The sequence below is a fragment of the Protopterus annectens genome, chromosome 15.part0, assembly GCF_019279795.1.
Source record: "Protopterus annectens isolate FY-2018-M chromosome 15.part0, PAN1.0, whole genome shotgun sequence".
NCBI lineage: Eukaryota > Metazoa > Chordata > Ceratodontiformes > Protopteridae > Protopterus > Protopterus annectens.
The window spans coordinates 213,112,885-213,139,336 of record NC_056749.1 but is presented as its reverse complement, the minus strand read 5'-3'; the positions used below and the strand labels follow the sequence as shown (position 1 = coordinate 213,139,336).

Below are 26,452 nucleotides of genomic sequence, written 5' to 3'. Positions count from 1 at the left end.
GAGATATGTGGACTAAGATGGAATGACATAAATAGCTTGTATATTCCCAGTAGCCATGGAAGGGTTCCAGACTTTGTGACAATCTGCAAAATAAATTCCTCCCACTTTTAGCTAGATTTTTAGCATTAGGTCTTTATGCATCCTTCAAACTATATAATACTTAAAAAGAATATGCTGTATTCTCAGTAAGTAAAATCTTATCTTCCATGCTGGCAGATTCGAACTTTCATGATTGCAATGCAAACCTTGCTATACTCTGTCAGAAAGAATATGTGTAGAGGCCCATATGATAAAAGCTATGAACAAGCAGGGAGTAATTAGACTTAGTGATGAACAAATTGGCCATCTTGGCAAATAAAGAACTATCAGGGTAAGACTGGCTTTCTTTTCATATGTTTTGAGCAGGCCTTTCTTGAATCAGACAGAAGGGAGGGAAGACGTACACAGTAGGGTATGTGACAATCTGAAGACTAAAGCATCTGTCTGCAGTACTGTTCTCTGAGGAATAAGAGAGAAGTGTACTGAACTAATCGTTGTAGTGTGTAGAAAAAAATTCTACATCTGGAAATATCCATAGACCTATTTTCCACTTGTGAGCCAATGATATCTCTGCTGACAAAATCCACCAACTGATTCTGCACTCCTGGAACATGAGCTAATAAAAATAGAGGCAGAGCAATAAAGCCAACTCCCAGGTTATGTCATTTTTTTCATGGCTAGAAAGATCTTATGTACCGATGTATACCAATGTAGCACACACTGTCCTGATTTGTAACTGCCCTGGCTGAAAATTGCTCAAGAAAGCTACCACAACCCTGTGCACTGTTTTCAGTTCTTTTGAACCAACATAGAAAGATCCACTTGGTATCATGTACAGTGTAGTAAATAAAATACAGAAAGCACCACAACAGGATACAGCGATGGCTATCCAAATTAAAGGGAAACGAGTGGAACAGGAAGAAATTGGTCAGGTGCCATATCAAGATATTTTGGAGCCTTCCATAGGAAACCACTACAACCGTTCATTGGAAGTTAGACAGCAAGGAAAGGAACAGGAAACTGTGGAATCTCCGATGCAGTCAATGTTGAGGAGTGATAGGCCAGTGAGTTCCCATATGACAGATCAATAGAAGACACAGGATGAAATTGAAGAGAATGTGCCACAGGAAGATGCTATAGAACTTTCTATAGAATGCCCACAGGAAACGGAAAACAAGGGATGTGCCCTCAGCATGGAAGAAAATGTGTTAAGAGAAGAGTTGCTTGATTTAATAGACAGATATATCAAGGATCAAGACTGCAGAAGGTTAATAAAACCCCAAAAGTCAGAAGCTTGATAAAACAAATGAATACAATAATTAGGACTGTCTTTAGAGATCTATGCAATATAACAGAAGTAAACAGAATAGATTACTGTGCTGCTAAATTAATAACGGATAAAGTTAACCACATGGTAGCGAGGCAAAAGAGGGGGCAAAAGTGAATACCATCATGGAAATATCGAATAGAGAAAACTATAAAGCAGCTAAGACAAGAAGTGTCATTGTTAGAAGATTATAGAAGAGGGAATAGATAAAAAAAAAATACTAAGATAGATAGATGTGATAAAAGCAATGCGCAGTATTAGAACACAACAGGATCTATTATGCACTACTGAAGATAAAGTAAAAATTTCAAAACAGGTGGAAAGACATACAAGATACGAAGATAAATATAAGGGAAAAGCACAAACTAAGCAATTTATTGATGACCCAAAAAAGTTTTATAGAGAATTGGGAAATAAGGTAAAAGGAATTGAAAGACTGCCAAAAAAAGTAGAAGTAGATACATTTTGGAGAAGTATCTATGAAGATCCTATGGACGGCGGCCACGGTGGTGCAGTGGTTAGCATTGTCGCCTCACAGCAAGAGGTTCTCTGGTTTGCTCCTCGGCTAGGGTGCCTTCTGTGCGGAGTCTGCATGTCCTCCCTGTGGTCGCGTGGTTTCCTCCCACATCCCAAAGACATGCTACAGGTGGATTGGACACTCTAAATTGGCCCTAGGTGTGAGTGCGTGTGTGTGCCTTCTGTGGAAGGTTGGGCGCCGGGCTGGCAACTCGACACTGTAAAAACTCCACTGCCAATCATGAGCGGACAGGTGATCTGCTGTGGCGACCCCTAACTGGGAAAAGCCGAAAGAAGAAAAAAATCTATGAAGATCCTATGGAACATAAAGATGCTAAATGGATAGAAGAAGTAAACGAAAGAATAATAAGTTTAAAGGTACAGGATATGAAATGGGATGAAATAACAGCCAGAGAGATTGAAACAAAGTTGAGAAAAGCCTCTAACTGGAAAACCCCTGGCCCAGATGCAGTACCTAACTTTTGGCTTAAGTATTAACTTCTTTGCATGAGGATTTAGCCATGAGTAAGAACTACTTATATGCGCACCCCAAACACACTCCGCACTGGTTAATGACAGGAAAAACTATGCTCTTACTTAAGAGTGAACCTGTAAGCTATCCCAAAAATTATAGACCAATAACCTGTCTTCCAACGACGTATAAACTATACAAGGGAATTGACGCTGACAGAGTTTAGTCATTTAGAAGAAAATTCAATTATGGTAGTAGAACAAAAGGGCAATAAAAGAAAGTCATATGGAACAAAGGATCATTTGTTGTTAAACAAAGTTATAGTGGAGAACTGTACCGAAGGGGAAGAATCTAAGTAACTAAGAAACTAGACACACATACAGACTTGTTTGATAGTTGCTCTTGATACTAAGAAATGATTCTGATAAGGACTATAAAGATGCATTTGTAAAATGTTTTCAATGTGTACAACAGTATTAACTTGATGTAAAAAAAAAGTCTGTCACAAGCCTTGTACAGAGTTAATTTAAAATTGATGTAATATAGTGTATGCTGCTTCACAGACTGAAGAGAACCTATATCTAGCTTATAACTAAAAAGGTAGACATAAGACACTGTGTATGTAAGTATTAAATGCTAATGATTTAGCCAAGAAAAAGCTGGACATCACATGGTAAAACGTCCATTCTATATAGCTTACTCTGAGTAAAGATCTCACAGAGGTTAGACCACATTCTCATTGTCTCTGTATTTTTAATGATCATTCTGACAAAATCGACAGACATCATATGGACTACTGTTTAAAACATTTTCTAGAGCCCCAGTCCCATGGTGTACAAGGATGAAGCCCTTACTACAGCCCATGTGACCTGTGTTAGACTGAGGGTATGGGTACTGATAGGATCGGGGGAATGTCCTGTACTGGCTCACTCATCCTCGGGGAGATATGAGTGGATAAATACATCACATTAGATGGAGAGATGCTTGCTTATGGGATAGACAAGACAAACTCACCCTGTACAAGCAAAGCTCACAACCTCTTAATCCTGGGAGTTAAGATTTGTGGGAACAGGCATGTCTTTCCTCATCAATATAGCTATGGCAGGTCTCCAAGCAGCCTATGGGGAGGTGTTTGGTAGGGACTTCATCAGGACCAGGATCTAACCTGCCGCCTAGTGTCACACTCTCACCTCACAGGGAAAAGGCTGATAGGGCTTCCCTACATGGGAGGCTGTGGGCTGGAGGGCTCTCATTCTTCAAGGAGCAAATGAGTTGATGGGGTGCAAGAAAGGAAGCCATTGAGCAAATGCTGAAGAGGATAGGATGGGGAACTCTTACCACCAAGAAAACAAGATATGTGGGATTTACTGTGACTTTACAGTGATCCTCCCAAAAGGACATCTTGACCACTTAGTTAAACCATAACAAACACCATTGGTCAAGATCGCAGACTGAAGAAATAATGCTACCCAAGCTATTTTATGGAACAATTCGTGGTTAACGTAAATATGTTCTCAGAAAAATGGAAGCAATATTCAATAACCTTTAAAACTTTTGCTGCAGGGCTACCCTCATTTACTTACCCGTGTAAAGCACTGCAGATTCCTGAATGGCCCAACCTCCACTTTAGGATACCAGTCTCACAAGTAGTAGTCACTCAAATTGCTCCTTAGAATTTCTATACAGATCTTTCTGGTGTACTAAACCTACTGTTGACAAAAACTGTTCCTATAAAGTCCTGGCCCAAACCTTAGAGGTTTACTAACTTGGCATGAGCCAAACAAAAGGCATACAAATCTGCTAACAAAATTATGTTCAAGGTATAAGAAACCAGTCTTTTGTTTGGTGATAAGCCCCAGATCCCACATGCCCATGTCTTTACCACAATCTGAAGCACATTCCATTCGTTGAAAGAATTGTAGATGCCTAAACTATGCTTGTACTGGTTTAAAAATAAAATAATTTTCTAACTCTTTCTACAATCCCTCTATGTAGAATCAGCAAGGCTCACTTCATTCACCCACTTCTCCAAAATCATTAAGGTCTGTTTCCATCTACTGGGGGCACCTATCAACTTATCTGATTCAGTTTCTTAACATACAAAAAACTGACACAACTATAATCTATTAAATGATGCATCAATGAATAAGTGTATCTTAAGGTTTCTTCAGTCTTGTCCACCTAGAATCGCCATGTATTCAACTTTCTCTGTGACAAAAATACTTGGCGCCTGGCAGTCCACGAGTGGTTTTGGCTGCGTCTCTGACACAGAGACAATTCAAAATGTCAGTGTAACATAATGCAAGTCATCTCATGCAATGTATAAATGCAGACCTAACAGAAGTACAGTTGTGTACACTTACCATAAATGTAGATGTTCGAGTGTACTGTTGCAGTCATCACACTTGGGTTATCTGCCTGCAGGTAGCCCCTCAGTCGGCCTGAATACCAGAGTCTTAGTATTTCTCCGTCAGATGCTGTCACTTCTTCCATGACGTGAGGTCATCAGGGAGTATAAAACCGGCAGCCGGTGCAATTACATCAGGTTTTCTTGCCCCAAATGTCAGGAGCCCCCAAATAAGGAGCTGGTATATGGTGGGGACCACCAGTAAAAAGTAAATACCAATGGCAATAGGAATGGCCATAGAGAGGAGAGGTAGGAAGATATAGAAAGCCAGGGGGCTGGAGGGAGGGAAACCAGGACTGCAAAAGTGAATACACTCAAACATCTACATTTATGGTAATTGTACACAACTGTACTATGTTCTTCATGTTTCACTGTTGCAGTCATCACACGTGGGCAGATTCCCAAAGCTGAGGAAGGGTGGAGGCAGTCAAGAGGTCTTAGGGTTGGCTAGTAGGCCTTGCAAGACCACTGTAGCAAATCCAGCCCTGGATTTAGAAAAAATAGGTAAGAGGTAATGCTTCGTGCAGGTGTGTACAGAACTCCAGTTGCAGCTTCTAGAATGTCCCTGGTAGGGACTCCCCTGAAAAATGCAGTAGAGGTGGAACAAGCCCTAGTGGAATGTGGTCTGATCCCCTGTGGGGTAGGTTTTCCATGCTGTTTGTAGCAGAAATGGATGCAGTGTGCTAGCCATTTGGAAATGGTTTGTTTTGAAATGGCCTTGCCCTCTGCCCCTGTAGCAAAGCTGACTAGCAGCTGGTAAGATTTTCTGAAAGGCTTAGTCCTGTCAAGGTAGAACCTGAGCTGTCTGTGCAAGTCGAAGGAGTGCAAGATCCTTTTCCCTTTTCTGAGGATTAGGGAAGAAGGTTGGCAAATGGACGGATTGGTTTAGAGCCACACTGGACACCACCTTAGGCATAAAGGACGGGTTAGTCCCAAGGGAAACCCTGTCAGCATGGAAAATAATGAAGGGTTCCACAGCCATTAGTGCCTGTAACTCAGACACTCTTCTTGCTCAAGTTATGGCTAAAAGCAAGGCTGTTTTCCAAGAGAGGAATTTTAACTCTGCTGAGGCAACAGGTTCAAAAGGGGGAAGCGTGAGCTTTTCAAGTACAAAGTTAAGGCCCCAGGCAGGTGTGGGTGCTCTCCTAGGGGGCCTTAAGTTGTTAGCCCCTCTCAGGAACTGTTTGATGAGAGGGAGAGAAAAAAAAAAGAGGTGGCTCAGTATTATAATGAGATGAGATGGTAGAGGCATGAATCTTAATGGAGGAGAAGGATAGGCCTCTGTGGAGTGGCTCTGCTAGGTAATCCAAGATTAGAGGTAAGGACTGCACTGCTGTGTCCTTCCCTTGAGACGGATTCCAGAAACAATATCTTTTCTACTTTTCAGCATAGGATTTCCTAGTACTAGGCCTTCTGGCTTCAAGAATGATGTCCAGCACCTGTTTGCTGAGGGTTGCTGATGGGGTATTCAAGGGATAAGCCAGGCTGCAAGGTTTAGGATTTGCAATTGTGGATGGAAAATCTGTCCCTCCTGCTGAGACAGCAGGGTAGGAGACTGGTGAAGGTGCCAGGGTGGCACTGTTGTCAGGCTGCGTAAGAGTGGGTACCAGTGCTGGCATGGCCAGTCTGAGGCAATAAGATCTGCCCTTGGTCGGTCATGTTTTATCTTGAGTAGTACTCTTGAGAGAAGGGGCAGAGGGGGGGGAGGCATAAATTGATAGGTTTTCCCATGGAAAGGATAGAGTATCCACCTCCCAGGCCCTGCTGTGAAGGTCCCTGGTACAGTATTTGCTCAACTGGTGGTTCTCAGGGGTGGCAAAGAGGTCCACCTCCAGTGTCCCCCACCTCTGGATTAGAAGGATGAAGGTGTTGGGCACCAATTTCCACTCATGTGGGTCTAGGAGATTTCTGCTCAAGTCGTCTGCCAGTGAATTTTGTCTGTCTGGCAGGAACTGAGCTTGCAGATGCACTTGGTTGCTCAAGGCTGTGTTCCACAGGGCCATGGCCAACCTGCAGAGTCGGTAAGAAAGGGTCCCCCCCCCCCGCTTGTTTATTTACCACATAACTGTTGTGTTGTCTGTTTTTATAAGCAGTTTCCCTGGAAGGATTAGGTATTTGAAGGCCATCAGCGCATTCTGTACAGCTAGCATCTCTTTTTCATTGAGGTAAAAGAGAATCTGGCCTGGGCTCCAGTGGCCCTGAATGCATTTGCCCGCCATGTGAGCCTCCCCGTGCATAGTCTGATACGTCTGTTGTCAGGGTTTGGGCAGCAAGGTGTTGAGTGAAAAGCAGTCCCTTGTTGTGGTTGCATGCTTCTGCCCATCAAAGGAACTCTGCCCTTAGACAAGGTATAATAGGAATGACTGTTTCCAGGTCTTGAGAAAGTTGGCACCAAAGACTTAAGTACCACTGAAGTTTCCTCATATGCAGTCTTGCATATGGAATTAGCAGAATACATGAGGCCATGAACCCTAGGGCTTGCAGCATCTTTCTTGCCGAAAGCTGGGTTTTAGTGGCCATTTGCTTGAAGTAGTTTGTCAGATAGACTTGTTTTTCTGGAGTGAGAAACGCCATCTGGGAAGTTGTGTCCAAGCTTGCCCCCAGGAATACAATCTTTTGACTGGGTACCAGTTGTGATTTATTTTCGTTGACAGTGTACCCCAATGAAGTGAGGAGGTTTTTTTACGAATGCCAGGTGCTGAAGCAGCAATTCCTGACTGTACACCTGAATCAGGCAGTCGTCCAAGTATGGGAAAATTTGGATATTTCTCTGCTTGCAGTATGAAATGGCTGGAGACAGGCACTTTGTGAATACTCTGGGCGCAGTAGGTAAGCCAAAGGGAAGTGCAGAGAACTGATTGTGCATAGATCCTGCCCTGAAATGTAGATATTTCCTGCATGACCCCCTTATGGGGATGTGCAGATAAGCTTCTTCTAAAGTCTAGAGTGACTAACCAGATATCCTTGGCTAGAATAGGGAGAAGCTGTCGCAGGGTACGCATCTTGAATTTTGGGATCATCAGAAAGGTGTTGAGAATTGAAAGATCCAGGATTGGGTGTCAAGAGCACTCTTTTCTGGGCACCAGGAAAAGTCTGGAGTAGAAACCCTGACCCATTTGTTCTGCTGTAACAGGATGAATATCTCTGATTTTGACCAAGGAAAGTACTTTGTTTTGAGCCCCTGACCACTGGTTTGGAAGAAGGTCTGGAAACCTTGTTGGGGTTGGCAGTGAATGGAAGTAGAATTTGTACCCCTGGGATATAATGTTTAGGACCCATCGGTCCTGAGTAATGGACATCCAGTTTTTTGCATGAAGGGCAAGCTTTCCTCCTAGGGGCACAAGTAACTGGACAGGTCTGGGAAGGATAACTGAGAAGTCATTGTGAATTTTTTCCATAAGGGGGCAGCTTACCACTCTGTTTTTGGGGTGGGGGCACTTCATTGTTTAGATTTTTGCATACCCAGAGACTGTTGTCTGGGTGGCCCGTTTCCCCTGGGTCTGGTCTGGGAAGGTCTGGAAAGGGCTGGAAAAGACCAGTTTTTAGAAGGCCAATGCCTACTGAATCTAGGTGGTTGCACTTGTAAGAATTCGCTTACAGGTTTGCAGAGATTTAGCTTTTTATTCCATCTTTTTGAGAACTTCTTCTGCTTTGATGCCAAACAAACAGTCCTTATTTAAAGGAGCATCTAGTAATTTGGATTTAACATGATCTGGCAAGGTTTGTTCCTTCAGCCAAGCATGCCTTCTCAGTACAGACCCAGTGACTGCAGCCCTGCAAGATGCTTCTAGGGCATCAAAGCCACACTGCAAAGTATGTTTACTAACTTGGTTTGCAGAATGTATTAGCTCTTGTAAATCTTTATTTTCTGCACAATCTGGAAATACCATTTTTTGTTTAATTAGTTCCATTATATGTTGCTGGTACTTCAACATGTGAAACTGGCACTTCAAAGCCCTGATGGTGAGAGTTGCAGAGGTATATACCATCTTACCCCATCTGTCTAAAGCTCTGGAATCCCTGTCTGAAGGGGTAGGATTTTTGGCTGTAGTAGCCTTAATACCTTTAGGTCCCTGGGAAATGGTCTCTGGATTAGCAGTATTATTTTTGAAGAGAAATTTGTGTCAATCAGGTACTCTGTAGTACCTGTCAGGTTTCCTAGGGGCCGTGGGTAATGTATCTGGAGTAAGACTAGATTCCTTAAAAACATCATTTACAACATCCAGGACAGGGGGTATAGCTAGAGGCCTGTGCTGAGGCAACTCTAAAAATTCTCTGAGTCTTTTTTTTGGACTGAGGGTAGTCTTGGCATCCCCAGTGGAAATGCTCTCAAAGTATGCAAGGTTTCACCAAAGGAAAAATCCTCTGGAGGGGAGGCAGAGGGAATGGATTCCTCTGCATCTGAATCCTCACAGGCTGATAAGGGTATATCCTGATAATCAGAAGGGTCAGAGTCATCAAACTCCTGGTTTGTAGAATCAGAAGGAAACTATTCTTTGTCTCTTAGCAGGGGAAGGCTGGCTTCCCCTAATTAGGGTAATAAGTCTTCAGCCATTCTAAGCATTTGTTTTTGTAGCATGGGAGCTTGAGTATGCGCTTTGGTCGTCTGTTTTCTAAGCATAGTGCGTACTCTGGGCCTAAGAGACTCAGTTGTTTTGGCTAAAAAAAAAAGTCGTCGGTTTGATTCGAACATTGGTAGGATGGAATACACTCTTAGAAGCCGGTGCCTGCACAGTGGCTCCTGACCCATCCAAGGTAGAGACATCCACAGGTTCCATAGTTGAAAAAGCATCTCACGGCATGGGTCTCAGCAAAGGCCTGAGAATCCACAGAAGCGGGCATCAGGGGCTGTGAAGGCGTCTCACTGAGTACCAGCGGACTGGCGACTAGCTCAACGGAAGTGTATTCGGCAGTTATGGAGCTATACGGTCTGGCTCTGTCTATCTTTACGTTCTTTCGGAAGATCGGTAGTCTGATGGCTTATCGAAGCCATTTCAGAATACGGAGAACGAGAGCGAAAGAATTTATCGACAAAGATAGCCCGACGACAAATGGTTCAGGCGTTAAACAAGGCACAAACCGACAGCGAGGGACATCGTGGTCTGGGCCTAAACAGGTGATGCTGTAGGAATGAAAATCTCTGAGGTATTTGCTTTCCACAAGCAAGACTTAACTTTTTCTGATATCGGTTAGAGCAAGAAAAAAGGATCTCCAATGGGGTACTTCGCTTTAGAAGACTTCAGGATTATAAACTCGAAACCGAAAATTTCAGGTAGCAGCCGACTGGCACTTGTGAAAGTACAGTTGTGTACCCTTACCATAAATGTAGATGTTCGAGTGTATTCACTGTTGCAGTCATTACATTTGGGTAATATGCTGGCAGGTTGCCCTCAGTTGGGTCCTGCGTCAGATGCTGTCTCCTCTTCCATGACGTCAGGTCGTCAGGGGTATAAAACATGCAGCCGATGCCATTTTTAGTTTTTCTTGCCCCCAAAAAGGTAGCAAAAAAAAAATTATATATATATATATATATATATATATATATATATATATATATATATATACACATACACATACATGCATCAAAATAAACTTTACCTTCATCTACAAGCAAATACATCACATAGGTTGTAGAAGATAGTGAAGGAAAGATAAACTCCAGAATGACAAGGGAATGGCGGGAGGGTAACCTGGACTGCAACAGTGAATACACTCGAACATCTACATTTATGGTAAGTGTACACAACTGTACTATGTTCTTCGTGTTTCACTGTTGCAGTCATTACATTTGGGTAGAATCCCAAAGCTATGGTTGGGAGGCTGGAGCTAAACAGCATTAGGAGTGGCTATAAGGACCTGCAGAACTGCAGTGGCAAAGCCTGCCCTGGATTTAGAGTAGAGAGGCAAATGATAATGCTTTGTAAAGGTGTGAACAGAACTCCAAGTAGCAGCCTCTAGAATGTCTTTGGTTGGTACTCCCCTTAGAAAGGCTGCTGAAGTAGCTGCAGCTCTGGTGGCATGAGACCTAATGCCCTTGGGCACAGGTTTACCATGGTTTAAATAGCAGAAATGGATGCAGTGGCTTATCCACTTTGAAATTGTCTGCTTTGATATAGCCTTGCCTTCTGCCCCTGCAGTATATGTCACTAGTAATTGCTCAGTTTTTCTTACAGCTTTATTCCTGCTTAAGTAGAATCTTGGCTGTCTGTGTATATCCAAGGAATGCAGAATTCTCTCCCCCTTGTTCTGCGGATTTGGATAAAAGGTTGGCAGATGAATTGTTTGGTTTAGAGCCACACTGGAAACCACCTTAGGCATAAAAGTAGGATTTGTCCTCAGAGATACCCTTGTCTGGGTGAAATATAATAAAAGGCTCTACAGCCATGAGGGCCTGTAGCTCTGAAACTCTTCTTGCTGAAGTAATTGCTAGTAGCAGAGCGGTTTTCCATAAGAACTTTATATCAGTGATAGCAGCTGGATCAAATGGAGGCAGGGTGAGCTTTTCCAACACATAAATTGAGGTCCCATGCAGGCAGTGGTGATCTTCTAGGAGGCCTTAAATTTTTGGCTCCTCTAAGATTCTGCATTAGTACAGGATGAGAAAAGATTGCTGGCTCTGTATTGTAATGAGCCGAAATGGCAGAGGCATGGATTTTAATTGATGAGAAAGATAGGCCTTTGTCAAGCATCTCAGTTAAGTATTGCAATATCTGAGGAATATTTGGTTCTGCTGCATCAGTTCCTTGTGCTTGATTCCAAGCACAGAATCTCTTCTGTTTGTCAGCATAACATTTTCTAGTACTAGGCCTTCTGGCTTCCAAAATGACATCCATCACAGCTTTACTACATGATGAGCCACGCTGCCAGGTTCAGAGTCTGTAGTTGATTGTGCAGGATCAGACTGTTTTGCTGGGACAGTAGTTGTGGTCTTTGAGGCAAGGTCCAAGCTGTGTATTGAGACAAGTTCCTTAGAATTGGGTACCAGTATTGGCGGGGCTAGTCCGGGGCAATTAGTATCATCTTTGGTTTCTCTTGTCTGACTTTTAGGAGGACCTTGGGGAGAAGAGGCAGAGGCGGAAAGGCGTAAACTGATAGGTTTTTCCAGCTGAAGGATAGGGTGTCCACTTTCCATGCTTGTCTGTAATAAGTCCTTGTGCAGAATTTTTTCAATTGATAATTTTGAGGAGAGGCAAATAGATCTATGTCTGGGCTCCCCCATTTCTCTGTTATCATGCTGAAGACTTGTGGATTTAGTTTCCAATCGTGAGGATCCATAAGGTTTCTGCTTAAATCGTCTGCCAGAGTGTTTTGTTTTCCTGGCAGGAATTAAGCTTGAAGATGTATTTGGTAGGTCAAAGCTGTGTCCCACAGTGCCATGGCTAATCTGCATAGGGGGTATGAGTGTGTGCCCCCTTGCGTGTTTATATACCACATGACTGTGGTGTTGTCAGTCTTTATCAGTAGTTGTCCTGGATGAAGTGAGTCCTTGAAGGCTGTTAGGGCATTTTGAACAGCTAGTATCTCTTTCTGGTTGATATGTAGATGCATTTGTTTTGGTGACCATATGCCCTGAATGCATCTTCCTGCCATGTGGACCCCCCAGGCATAATCTGATGCATCTGTTATGGTTTGGCTGGCAGGGGGTAGAGTGAATGGCCGTCCCATGTTTTTGTGACATGCCTTTGCCCACCATAGAAACTCCTGTTGCAGGCAGGGAATGAGAGGAATCATTGTTTCCAGACTGTGAGAATGTTGACTCCATAAACTTTTCAGGTACCATTGAAGCGTCCTCATATGCAGTCTTGCATACGGAATCAGTAGGATGCAGGATGCCATAAAGCCCAGAGCCTGCAGAATTTGTCTTGCAGAAGACTGGGTTTTTGTTGCCATCAGTTTGAAGTAAGTAGTCAGTTGCCTTTGCTTGTCTGGCGTGAGGTAAGCTATCTGGGCAGTTGTATTCAAGCTTGCACCCAGGAATGTTATCTTTTGAGAGGGTACCAGTTGTGATTTCTTTTCTTTTATTGTGTACCCTAGGCATGTTAGAATCCTTTTCACAAACGCCAGGTGTCGAAGAAGAGTGTCCTTTGTTCTCTGCTTGAATGAGACAATCATCCAAGTAAGGATATATTTCTATACTTTTTTGTCTGCAAAATGCAATTACTGGTGCCAGGCACTTTGTAAAGACCCTGGGCACAGTAGATAAGCCAAAGAGCAGTGCAGAGAATTGGTAATGCATTAAGCCAGCCTTGAATCTGAGGTATCTTCTCCACAACTGTCGTACTGGGACATGCAGGTATGCCTCTTTTAGGTCTAAAGTCACCAGCCAAGCATTCTTGCCCAGCATGGGCAGAAACTGCTACAAAGTCAGCATTTTGAATTTTGGAATGTCCAGGTATGTGTTCAAAATTGATAAATCCAGTATTGGCCACCAGGCCATATGTCCTTTCTGGGTACCAAGAACAGTCTTGAGTAAAAACCTTGTCCTTTTTCCTGTTCTGGTACTGCCTGAATGGCCCCCATATCTATGAGGGACATAACCTGTTTATGTGCCTCTGCCCATTGATTTTCTGGCAGATCTGGCCAACCATATGCCACTGGCAGAGAGTGTGGAAATGGAATCTGTATCTCTGTGATATGATGTTTAGTACCCACTTATCCTGGGTTATTAACTGCCAATTTTGAGAAAAAATTGCTAATTGTCCCCTATGGGTGCTGCCAAAAGATAAGTGCTTGGTGCAGGCAGAGGGAAGTCATTGGGATTGCTTTCTGTAGGTTTGCGCTTTATCTCCTCCAGATTTGGAGGTGGAAGCACCCCATTGCTTTGACCTGTATGAATATTGTGCCTGGTATCTGGAACCCTTTGTGCATCTGGATTTACCCCTTTGAGCTCTGTCTGACATAGGAAAGGACCAATTTTTTGTAGGCCACTGTCTACTGAATCCTGGTGGCTGCACTTGTAAGAAGTCTAACAGTTTGCATAGACTTAGCTTTGTCTTGCATTTTCTTTAAAACCTCTTCTGCCTTAATACCAAACAGAGAATCATGCTGTAAAGGTGCATCTAGCAATTTAGCTTTAACATGATCAGGCAAATTGTGTTCCTTTAACCAGGCATGCCTTCTAAAAAACGATCCAGTAACTGCGGCTCTGCAAGAGGCCTCTAAGGAATCAAAACCACATTGCAAAGTATGCTTTCCAACTTGTTCTGCTGCATGCAATAATTCCTGCAATACTTTTATTTTCTGCACATTCTGAAATCAACATCATTTTCTGTTTCAGCAATCCCATAACATGTTGTTGGTACTTAAGCATATGAAACTGACAGTTTAAGGCCCTGATTGCCAAGGTTACAGATGTATAAATCTTTTTTCCCCATCTGTCCAGTGCCCTTGAATCTCTGTCAGAGGGCACTGGACAGATGGGTTTGCTGTTGAGGCCTTAACTCCCTTTGGACCCTGTGAAATAGTTTCAGGATCAGCAGTAGGGTTTTTAAATAAAAATGTATGTGAGTCAGGGACCCTGTAATATCTATCAGGCTTACTGGGAGCCAGAGATAAGGAGTCAGGGGTCAAGCTCGACTCCAAAAACACATCATCCACAATGTCAAAAACATGGGGAATGACTAAAGGCCTGTGCTGAAGGAGAAGGAAATCCCTGAGCCTCTTTTTTGATTGAGAAGTCTTGACTCTCCCAGTGAAAATGCTCCCTCAAAGTATACAAGGTTTCTCCAAATTAATAATCCTTAGGAGGAGATGCAGATGGAATAGACTCCTCAGCATCAGAATCCTCATAGGGAGGCATAGATAATTCCTGATCAGAAGAGGAATCAGAAGAAATAGAAACCTGCTCTGAAGATTCATAATCAGTGTCTTGCCTAGAGGCCTCTTATCAGGAGGGGGTAATAAGGTCTTCAGCCATTTTGATCATTTGATTTTTAGGCATAGAGGCCTGTGCACATGGCTCATGCGTCAGTTTTTTAGTTTTAGAAGTTGCTGTAGTCTTTGGTTTTGCAGCTTTCATCGGTTTGATATACACATGTTGAGGTATGAATACACCCTCAGAAGCTGGTGCCTGCTCAGCGGCTCCGGACCCATCCGAGGGAAATACGTCCGTTGGTCCAATACCTTGAGTATCTTTGCAGCATGCCAGACTCCACATGGGTGTCAGTAGAGGCCTGAGACTCAAAGGTAGCGGGTATCAGGGACTGAAGCGCCTGAGTACCGGCGAACCGGCGACTGGCTTAGGAGAAGCTTCGTCGTCGGTTTTGGATCTCTACTGCCTCTCTCTGTCTTTTTCTCTGCGTTTTTTTTTTTTGTACTCCGGTAGTCTGATTACTATGCGATGACATTTCTGGGTAGTTAAATCCGTTTCCAAAATACTTTGATGCAAAAATATACCGATGCTTAATAGTGCGTTGGTTAAATCTAGCACAAAACCGACAGCCAGGCACGTTGTGATCAGGGCCTAGGCAAGGAATACAATATAAATGGAAATCCTTATGAGGTATTTGCTTTCCACAAGTAATACAATTATTAACTTTTTCTGACATTGGTAAAAAGCAAGAAAAAAGTTTCCCCAACGGGGTACTTAGCTTTAATGAAGACTTCGGTTCTGAAACTCAAACTCGAATATTTCAGTAGTCAGCCGACCGGCACTTGTGAAATGCTTCTGCTTCGGGTACCGCGTGGCTAGAAAGACTAAAGAAAATGGCGTCGGCTGCATGTTTTATACCCCTGACGACCTGACGTCATGGAAGAGGAGACAGCAACTGACGCAGGACGCAAGACTTTGGAATTCAGGCCAACTGAGGGCAACCTGCCAGCAGATCACCCAAATGTAAGGACTGCAACAGTGAAACAGGAAGAACATCTGTTTCGGGCTCCTCCACGGCAAGAAAGACTGATGTAATGGCGTCAGCTGCCTGTTTTATACCCCTGACGACCTGACGTCATGGAAGAAGTGACAGCATCCGACAGAAAAATACTAAGACTCTGGTATTCGGGCCGACGGAGGGCTATCTGCAGGCAGATGACCCAAGTGTGATGACTGCAACAGTGAAACACGAACACCTGGCTAGATGGTCTTAAATGCTAATGAGCTAGCTGCATGTGATGTAGTGCACCTTCCTTCTAGATAACTCATACCAAGTAAAGATCTTGCAGAGGTAAGGCCACATCTTCAGTGGCTCTGTGCTATGTACTCATCATCTGGATATACCTATAACACAGTGATTTAAAACTTATTAGTGTTCCTGCCCCATAGCATACAGGGATGAAACTCTAACATTCAGAAAACCCATGTTCGACTTGGTGCACGAGTACTGGAGAAACAAGAGCAGGATGGATGAGTTTAAGCAGCCAGTGCCAGCTCACTTACCCTGAGGGAAGAGAGAGTTTGGCCTACCACACTTGTGATACCTAATATTGGAAACGCTTAAGGGACAGGTGGGGCAGACTACAGCTACAGAAGCAGTAGTTATACCACTGAGTCTGGGAGCGGACAACAGTAGCTTGTTTAGGTGAGGTGACTATGACAAGTCCTTAAAGCCACCTATGGGTAGGTATGAATTGGCTCGGCATAGCATCCGGCCTGCAACCAAATGCCAAACTCTCGCTATACAAAAGAATGGATGGGTTGAAAGGGCTTTTCCGCCCACAGGGGAACTAATGAGATTTAGGGCTCTTGCCCAGTCCAGGGAATGCCTTTGATCTCACTCCTGGAGGAGCAAATTAGTTGATGTGACAAGGAAGGGAAGCAACTGAACATGTCCTGAGGAGAACTGGGTGGAGACTCTTAGGAATGAAGACAAGGGAAATGGACTAATACTGCAATGTTACACATTACCCAGTGCAGTTATTCTCCCCAAAGGAGTTCTTTAAGTTTTCAAGAGTAAAGCCATATCTAATAACAGTGACCAGAAGATCAGAAACTGAAGTAATAATATTGCCTAAGCTACTTTACAAAACAGTACTCATGGGTAACCTGAATATGTTTTCAGCAAAATGGAAGCAGTATCTAACACAGGCTGAAAAGTTTGCTGCAGGCTACTCACATCCTCCAGTCAGTGTAAAGCACTGCAGATGTTGGAATAGCCTATAATGCACTCCAGAATACAAATTACACAGAATGTACTCACACAGATTGTTCCTTAACAATCATCCCTGTCCAAATCTTTAAGTTTACTATCCTTGGTGTTTACATATGAATGACTCCAAAACTATTCCTGCCCACACCTTACAAGCTTACTAACATAGCAAAAGCCTAACAGGGTCACAGAGATCTTCTAACCAAAATATGCCCAAGGTACAAAAAACAGTTTCAAGTCTGGTGATAAGGTCCCTATCATTTCTTCACAATAAACTGGAACAACACCCCAGCCAAAGTAATAATTTTAGGCATTCAGTCTAATTCACCTTCTTACATCTTCCACAAGCCATGGACACACAAGTCAGGCTCCCTTCCAGACCAATATGGATGCTTATATTTATATTCTGGTTACCCAACAACCTGTGTGTTTAAGTATTCCAGCAGAAGAGCAAAGTTTGTACAAATGTGATAGTCTGCTAAATGACATATCAGTGAGAAACTAACTTTATGCTTTAGTCTTTTCTGTCTATATTATGTGTTAACTGTCTCCGTAACAAAAATGTGATCAGTAATTGATTGGCACTCAAAAACGCAATCACATACTGTAATGAAATAATCCAAGTTTTAAAATCTGATGCATGCAAAAGCCCCATTAAAGTATTTCATTTATTTATTTGGCTTTTTCCCTAGGACCCTGCTCAATGTTTCCTCTAACTTTACCCAAGTGGCCAAAAGCAGCCAGGTATTTCTGGGCTATGCAACAGCAACATGGCTCAAACAGTCCTGCCTAGGAATCTCCAACAGTACTCTGTTCTCCAGCAAGATTTAGATGGTAGGAAGCAGGCAAGCTTGCTGGTCTAGTGAGGTGGCCCTACCGTCACCCCTTGGGAGAACCCTCTTTCCCCATCAGCAGCTCCTACAAGCCAACAATCGCTGCCCTCCCAAGGATAAGCATGCCTCCCGCACATGAATTTCTCCTCGACTGCACAGTACAAATGTACTAATGGCAGCATATTCTCTTGCACCTCAAAACTTCACTAGATGAAAATCTAATGCTACCCTCTAGTTATCACCCATGTAGCAAGTCAGAGTTACCTCTATTCTTCCCTGTAGGATGAGAGAGAGCCAGCAGTGGCCACTCACCGCCATTCTCCCCAGCCAGCTCCTACAGGTACTCGAACCATAAATCAAACTCTTAAATAATTATGAGCCATCTCTGCACTCCATGATGTGGGGGACGATGCACTCCCCACACCCCCTGCTATTTTTATTATAATACCTTCAACATAGCTGTGCCTTAAAGCAACTATATGCATCACCTAATAGTGATTGGATTTGACAGTACTACCCATTATGAGCTCCCATTTAAGCCTAGCATTTACATTAACTGTGTGTCTTAAAAATCAAGTATCCTGACTGCTACTTTACATACATAGTCTTCAAGTTTTCATTAAATCTCTGCTTTTACCTTGCTCCTTACATTAGGTAAATAGTTTTTCCCTAGCCCCCCTCCAAAATGGACAATATTCCGCAGGACTAACCTGGTCCACAAATCTTAAATTACTAAATAATAAATATTGTTCTGGCATTCTTCTTCCTCTAATGATGTTTCACATTAATGTCTGAGAAGATATTACTTGTACAATACTATACTTATTAAATCCAGGATTTCTACTGCTACTTGGTTTTGCCTTTGTTTGCTCATATTTGCACTCAGTGTCTTAGTTTCTTGGCTACTTTTAGTAAATACATATGAAGCCAACCTCATATTACTATAAAATGTATCATGTGCCATGCTGTTCTACCATACGCAAGAGGAGAGATGCTATATAAAATTTAAGGCTTTTGTGAAACGCATTCATCAGTGATGTACAATGAAACAATATCTAGTACACAAACTCCAGTACAAACACATTTTGTTAGGGAATGATTCATCACAGTTTGACAGATCAACTTAGCCAAACTAAAATTTCCTGAACTTTAGTCGTAGATAATGCAAAATAATTTATATGAGACACAAAGATCTCTCTCTCTCTACAGGGGAAGAAACTAAGCACCCTGCCCCTCAAAATATATACTTTTTTAAACCTCAAAAAATGATAGTTAAATTTTGGCAAATGTTCTGTATGCCTGTTAAACTGCAGTGGTGGTGCTGCGGTAGCACTGTCGCCTGACAGTAAGACGTTGTCCCGTTCGATTCTCAGCTAGAGCATCTTCTGTCTGGAGACATGCGTGAATGGGCGCACCTTCGTTGAAGGTTGTGCATCAGGGCTGGCAACACAGCACATAAAAATCTACTGCCAATCATTAGCGGACCGGAGTTCCGCTGTGGCGACCCCTAACCGGGAAAAGCCGAAAGACGCAACAACAAAAAGTTCTGTTATGCCTGTTAATTTAAAATGAATGTGTATTGGATAGACCTTGGCAATTGATCACAAGCTGATCAGTTCATAACGATCCTCAGTGTTACATATTTAAAAAAATACATACATCCTTTATAAAAACTTGCTGCTTAGAAATGTTCCCATAATTTGAGTGACATTATTTGTTTGATTGGAGCACTGTTGTATCTTTTATTAAAACCAAAAACTGCACTGACATCAACAATGACTAATACGGTATATTTATGCCATAAGAACCATATAATTCTTACAGCAAATCACATCTAAGGAGCAAGCATTCACAACAATTTGTAATATTATGCTTAAAATGCTGCACATTATTCAACTCATAACAAAAGGCAGTCTATGTTCTTCATTCAGGCTTCTCCAATAACTCCCTTTATCAAATTCAAGCTCACAGGTAGCCAGAGCCAACCTCTGGTAATAAGTATCCACAAGGTACACAAACACCCTGAATTTGATGCCAGCCCATCAGAGCTAGTTAAAAAAAACTCAAAACACGATTCTGTAGCATAATCCAGTACTGATTTGTGTATATTATTTTGCAGGATGGTGAGAAACTACAAGAACTAATTTCATGACAATTAATATTTTGTCAATGTTTTGCTTTGCAAATTCAGACTACAGATAACTCACTAGTTTATATGCAGCAAGCAGTTATTGCAATTAGTTACTTTAAAAAAGTGCATTACCTTTGCCAAAAAGACGCCAGCATCCATTACTGCTTTAATGTGTCTCAGCCATCCTGAATTTTCTAGCCCTGTTAAGAAATCACTCATCGAAGGAGATTTTGTTTCACACACTAAAACACACATTAAAAATAAACATATAACTAGTTATGAAATCCAAACATTTTTTTTTACTTAAGGACTTCAGAATAAGTGTACAACAGTAGTAGGCTTAAAATATCCATTATTTGGGTATTTAATTACAATCAGAGTTCATTTAAGGTCTTGAAGTAGTTAGAGCATGTAGTACTGATGCCAGCAAACATTACTACGTACAGGAAATTTCATTCCACAAATAAGATTCAGGAAGTTGTCCAATCAGCATCCCAAATTCAAGCAAGGCTGCAATTACAACCTATCTGCAAATTCACCAGTTTTCTCAATCATGAATCAATAGTTATGAAAAAAGGCTTAAAAGTATACCTTTACTTGAATGAAATGTCATTAGATAAGGTACAACATAATAGCACATCCATGATCATGGCAGAACATGACTCAAGTGCCTACTCATGGACATCATTTTTTGGCCCAGTTCTTAGAACTTAATGTGCATTGTTTGGTATCAATAGCATTCCTCTGTCCCAAGTAGTAACTTATCCCTGAAATGAAAATAAAGTGGTCTAAATTCACTACTCACTCCAGGAATATCCCTTCAAACCCAGATATGCTTATATGATTAACATTAAGACTACATTTTAGTAAATGTGTGTACAGTAGTCCAATGTGCATTTTCATAGAAGTCATGCAGGCATATTCTTAAAACAGGCAGCAAAAGCACTTTGTGTATTGAGGTGACATTTCAGAATAACAGCCAAAACTACTTTTATAAATACTGCAACACAAAAAATACTTAAAAGGCATGGTCTTATTCCACAGACAGGTGAGTAGGAGAAAAAAATGACACAGCTTCTACCAAAATACCAAGGGATCATTAGCATAACAGTTTCAATACCAGTGACAGGAGAATGACAACCAATTCCTGTGCTAACACTCAGAAATTAGGAGGGACATCCTTTAACAAAATTTACCTACACATCTGGAAAACCCAATTCCGCTCCAAATGAATGACATTGCTAGGACATCAAAACACGCATAAGGCTGTTTTATGTTTCACAACAAGTTTAAAAAAAAAAACGTTTTAGGAAGTTTTAAACCAGGCAGGTTGAGGTACACATGTAAAATGTACAGTAGGTAAAAAAGTCACTGGTAAAACATTTAATTTTGTAACCTGTCAACCTCAAAAATATAGTTCCAAACCATGCTTACACTGAAAGGTGAGCCAACAACTTTTTATGTAACTTACAAAAGTTCTTAAACACCATGGCCTTTCTTAGTCAAAAGCAACAACCTAAAAGGCTTAAACCCTTTAACAGATCAAAGTACGCCCTTGCTTGTTGGTCAATTTACTACCCAGGACGTGAGAACACCATCTTCATAGGTAGCTTGTACATAGAGAATTTGTTGTTTGTATCCACAAAGTAATGCTGTGTGTAAGATACTTACCATAACAGCAAACATTCCAAGGGAGGTTACTACAGCAGTAAATCACAATATCTGGGTTTATCTACCTTAAGGGCTATTTATTCTTGACCAAGTTTTCATCACCTGTATTCTTACCATTATGAAGACCTACACCGGTCTTGCTTCAGCATTCCATTTAACCACATTCGTTGCCCATAGTATGCACTGCTAGAATCCTTCTGATATCTGGGCTTCTTTTAACCCTCACAGAGTAGCACATATGCGCATTAAGCTATTGCCCTTCATACAATATTATATATACACACACACACATATATATTTGGAATGAAGCCAATTTTCAGCAGAGGCCCAGGGAGAAACACTCCAGTTGTATGTTTTTGTAATTTGGGAGAAAACCGGAGTACCTGGAAAAAACCCACATGAACACAGGGAGGACATGTAGACTCCGCACAGAAGGCACCCCAGCAGAGTATCAAAATGGAGAATCTCTTGCTGTGAGGCAATAACACTGCCGCTGCACCACTGCATCTGGTGTCTGGCACCTATATTAATATACATATCTAACTAATTATACCATGACCCCCCATTAATATTCCAAAACGTGCACGCTGATTGGCCAGCGTGCACGTTGTAAATCGACTTATACTAATGGAAAAAGGTCCAGTCGCCCGGACTTTTTCCATTAGTATAAGTCTCTTTTAAAACACTGTCTCGCTATGTTAAAAGAGTTTAACATAGCGACACAGGTTTAAAAAAAGCAACGGAGATCTCCGTTGCTTATTTTAAAGCTGTCTCGCTATGTTAAACCCATTTAACATAGCAAAACAGCAAAAAGCAACAGAGATCTTGCTTTCTCCATTGCTTTTGCCCACAGCTCTGATGTACTGCGTAGGCATACGCATGCGCAGTACATCAGAACTGCCGCGGATACCAGCCAGCTGCAGAAGGGCAGCAAAGAGGCATTATACAATGCCATTATTTAAGAAAAGTAATTATTTCTTTTCTTAAATAATGTCATAGTATAATAGCAATAACCCACTTCTGGGTGTGGGTAATGCAGGATTTACCCACGGTTGTCTTTGTTTGGTCCCTCAGGCTTCGCCCTCGGGACCAAACCACGCCAACCGTGGGTAAATCCCGTATTACCCACACCCAGGCGTGGGTTATTGCTATAATAATATATAGTTTGATTCCAAGATGGCAGTGGTAGTGAGAGCAGCTAAAAATGGAGCTCTGGGCTGAAAACTGTTAAAACTGCAAATACCTGAGAACATCTGTAAATTCTTAACAGAAATTAGTATCTGAAGTGTCTTTGATATCTAGAAAGTCAAAGAAGAGAAAAAGGGAAGTAAGAGGAAAACATGTGAAAACACAGAAAAGTACATAAACACTGTGGACCAGAGATGAGAAAGAAATGGCAATGGCAGCTGAAGAAGAAAATTCATCAGTCATCCTAAAGAGAAATACTGGTCAAATGTGCACTTAAATTTTCAAGATAACTTGCTCCCTGCACAGCTACAAATAACAGATGGCTTCAGGAAACAGAAGACGTTTTAACCAGGCTACTATGCAAACTTCTGAAATGGATAGGAATAGCAACTAAAATATGAACAAATGACAAAGAAACTGGCTAAATTGGAGTTACACAGACAACATTTGGTTTACAGTAGTACCAGCACAAAGCAAAGGGAAGGACTGTAAAGAGATGAATGCTTAAAGTATTTTTCTTTTCTTCTTCTAGTTGGTTCCTCTATGTTTGCATGCAGGCTGAGCCAGCTTTCTCACAGTCTTACTAAAATAAAACAAACTGTAGCAACCACAGTACAACATGAACTGTAGCTACACTTTTACATTTATAATTAGTTTAACCCAATAATCTTATTAAAGTTTTTGATGTCCAAGTAAGGGCTATTTAACATGTGTTTGCAACATTTACAGAAACCACTGGGAACACTCATTTTTTATTGGTGTTATGGCAATTATTTCTAAAGTCTTCCCTGTCTCTTTCAAAAATGGCCTATAAATTGGTATTCCTAATATAAACAAAGCAGGGTTTTGTTGTGCTATTTTTAACAGGTCAGTATTACCTAACAAAATGTTTCAGTTACGTGAATCTGTTTGATTGTGCTACTATCCAAAGTGTTATCCAGAGAGAAAGAACTACTGGAATAAGTAATGTCTTGCCCAACAGTTGGCTTCTCAATGTAACCTCAGCTCAAAAACAAAAAACGGGTGTACATTTTGTTTTCCTTTCCTTAACGTGCTTATGTGTTTTGTATATCATGGCTACATCACAGTCTCTATCAGTAAACATTTTCTTTAGCAATTTTAATCCTGGCAAAAATAACTTTTCACTTGTTGGGACTCGATATGCATATAGCTCAACTTTTGACTATATTACACTTAACATGTCCAAGTTGGCACATTTTTTTCATGTAGTTAAGTATTATAAAGATGTTTTTTTCTCTGTATCCTAAAGTTTGTTTCCTAGTTATTTTAAGGAAACATGCAAAACTCAGACTTCAGCCAAGCAAATAATCTCTTTATTGAGGAACATGATTGTGGGAGACCAAATACAATTAACCTATGTCTTCCCGAGCAAAAGGAGAGTTCTTATACATTAAATTCTCCTGCTCAGAGGCGATCTGTGCCTGACGTATAAAGCCATGTCCAACCCGGAATTAATGGACATGCTGCACCTCAGAAAATCCAAATTCCATCGAGCTATGCACTCGAGAGACTTGAACCTCAGCACTGAAATAAATAGGACATGCAGGAGGGACAGATTCATAACCCAGAGGCTCCCTTCACTCTGGAATAAAATCCCAGTCCAGGTTAGGCAGAGTCCCTCATTGACTCTCTTCAAGAGGAATCCTGAGTGGATGGGAGATCGTAGGTTTACCCCTGGTATCACTTCTGTGTCACTGTTAGACAGAGGCACAGTATACTAACCTCGAAAAAGGGCATAGCAAAATTAATTTAAAATGGGTGGCGAAAGCCAAACACATTCTGGCTAGGCTTATAAATGCCCTAGGGCAGCTAGCCTAGTATGAACCTATTATAAATTAGTTTCAGCTCTGAACAGAAAGAGTACAGGTTTCTGTAACATCCCACTGACAGTGCATCCTTGTGCTTTCTTATCATAACCTTGACCGTACTGAATAGTTAATTCTATTTCCGTAAAGCTGAGCTAACAAGAATGAGAATATGTTTATGTCAGGAGATGGATTCCACTCAATTTACTTTCTCATTAAAAAAAATCTAACTTTGTCATACTTATTATGGTCAACAACTAATTTAGGTTTTATTTATTTTGCATTTATTGACTGGGATAGTCCGACTAAGCTTGTACCCTTTTTCAGCTGAGGCCCAGAGAGAAAAGCTCCACCATACAAAATATACAGGATAATCACAGTAAAAAATATGCAAGAAAATATGCACAGCACAGGTTAAACTAGAAAATAGAAAGTAGCATGCAAGTATATAATATGTAGTACAAAATATGCTACAAATATATAAAATCACAAAAAGCTAATATAAAAATAAGGAAAATATTTAAACATAATTGTACAAGTAAGGGAAAAGTTAGGAAAGGAGGCCATTAAAAAGGGAGGCAAGTACAGGGGTGGTAGGTAGGTAGGAACAGAGTTAGAGAAGGAGAAATTAAGGAAAATGTCAAGAAAGGTAGTTATAGCAGTAAGTTTGGGGAGTAGGAGGGGAACAAAAGGAAGAGGTCACACTGAAAGTTATCTGGGAGCAGAGAGAGAGACTAGGAGGGGAAAGAAGAGAAGTAGTCGAAGATTGAAATAAGAAAGAGCATGATTTCAAGTGGGATGATTACAATGACAAATCCAGGCTCTGTTTGGGAAATTTCTAAGAGCTGATTTGAAGTCATGAGAATTGGTAATATGTCTGAGGGCCAAGGGAAGCTTATTCCAAGATAATGCAAGAAGGTAGCTGTAAAGGTTTTGTCCTAAAGATTTTTTTTGGCTTATGGATCTGCAGGATAAATTGTTCAGAGCGAGTGAGGAGGGTTATAAAGGGAGACAAGTGAGAAGATGCTAAGGCAGGAGGAAGGTTGATTTAGGATGGTGTGGGTAATGAGAAGCTGTGTATACAAGAGTTGGTTCGGAAGTTCTAACCAGTTGAGTGTACAGACAGCAAGACAGTGGTGAGATTTTGGTGGCAGGTTCGTTGCGAATCTGGCAACTTTGTTGTATGCGGTTTCAAGTTTGGATAGAAGAGAGGATTGTAAGTTAGTAAGGATTTGAGAAGATTAGAAGAGGCTAGGAAGAAGATAAGCCTGGGTCAGTGAAATTCTGGTGTTGGGGGTAAGGAACTTTTTGCTCCTTTAAAGAAGGCCATGTTTTTGGTGGGTCTTCCTTGTACAGTGGTGTACATGGAGGTCAAATTTAAGTTGGTAGTCAACAATTACCCCAAGAGGCTTAGTATAGGGTACAGATGAGATAAGTGTTAAGGGAGGAGATGGTAAAACAAGATTTAAAATGAGAGAGATTTAGGAAGCAAAAGGAGTTTTGTCTTTTTAGGGTTTAGAATGACTTGACTGCTAGTAAGCCAGGTTTTTCCTTGTAAATAGCATTCCACTGTTTCTGTATCCTGGGACTTTTTTCTTGATGTACTGTGCATGCATATGGGGTTTACTTTCCCACTCTTATGCAGTACATCCGTGCTTGGAAAGGGAAGCAATGGAAAAAGGAAGCTTTTGGTTTTTATCAGGACTCCTGGGAGGTACAAGAGAGAGGGGATGAATAAAATACAAGGAAAATCAGGTACTTTTTTAGTTTTGAATAAAGTACCTGACTTTCCTAGAATTTTCTCTGTCCCATCTCGCTCATACTTCCAGACTGTCTGGATTTCAAAGCAGGCAAAAAAAGTAAAAAATTTACAGCATATATTAATGGAAGAAAGTCTGGGCGACCAGACTTTTTTCTATTGATATATGCTCAATTTACAACAGGTATGCTGGATGGGCT

General features: G+C 41.4%; 1 protein-coding gene across 1 annotated transcript in view; it reads right to left on the bottom strand.

Moving 5' to 3' along the window:
- MTMR8 (myotubularin related protein 8) overlaps positions 1-26,452 on the bottom strand; it is a 1,273,681-nt gene that overhangs the window by 720,880 nt on the left and 526,349 nt on the right. The window contains 1 exon segment of the mRNA XM_044057715.1: positions 19,941-20,050. Coding sequence (XP_043913650.1) covers positions 19,941-20,050 — 110 coding nt within the window.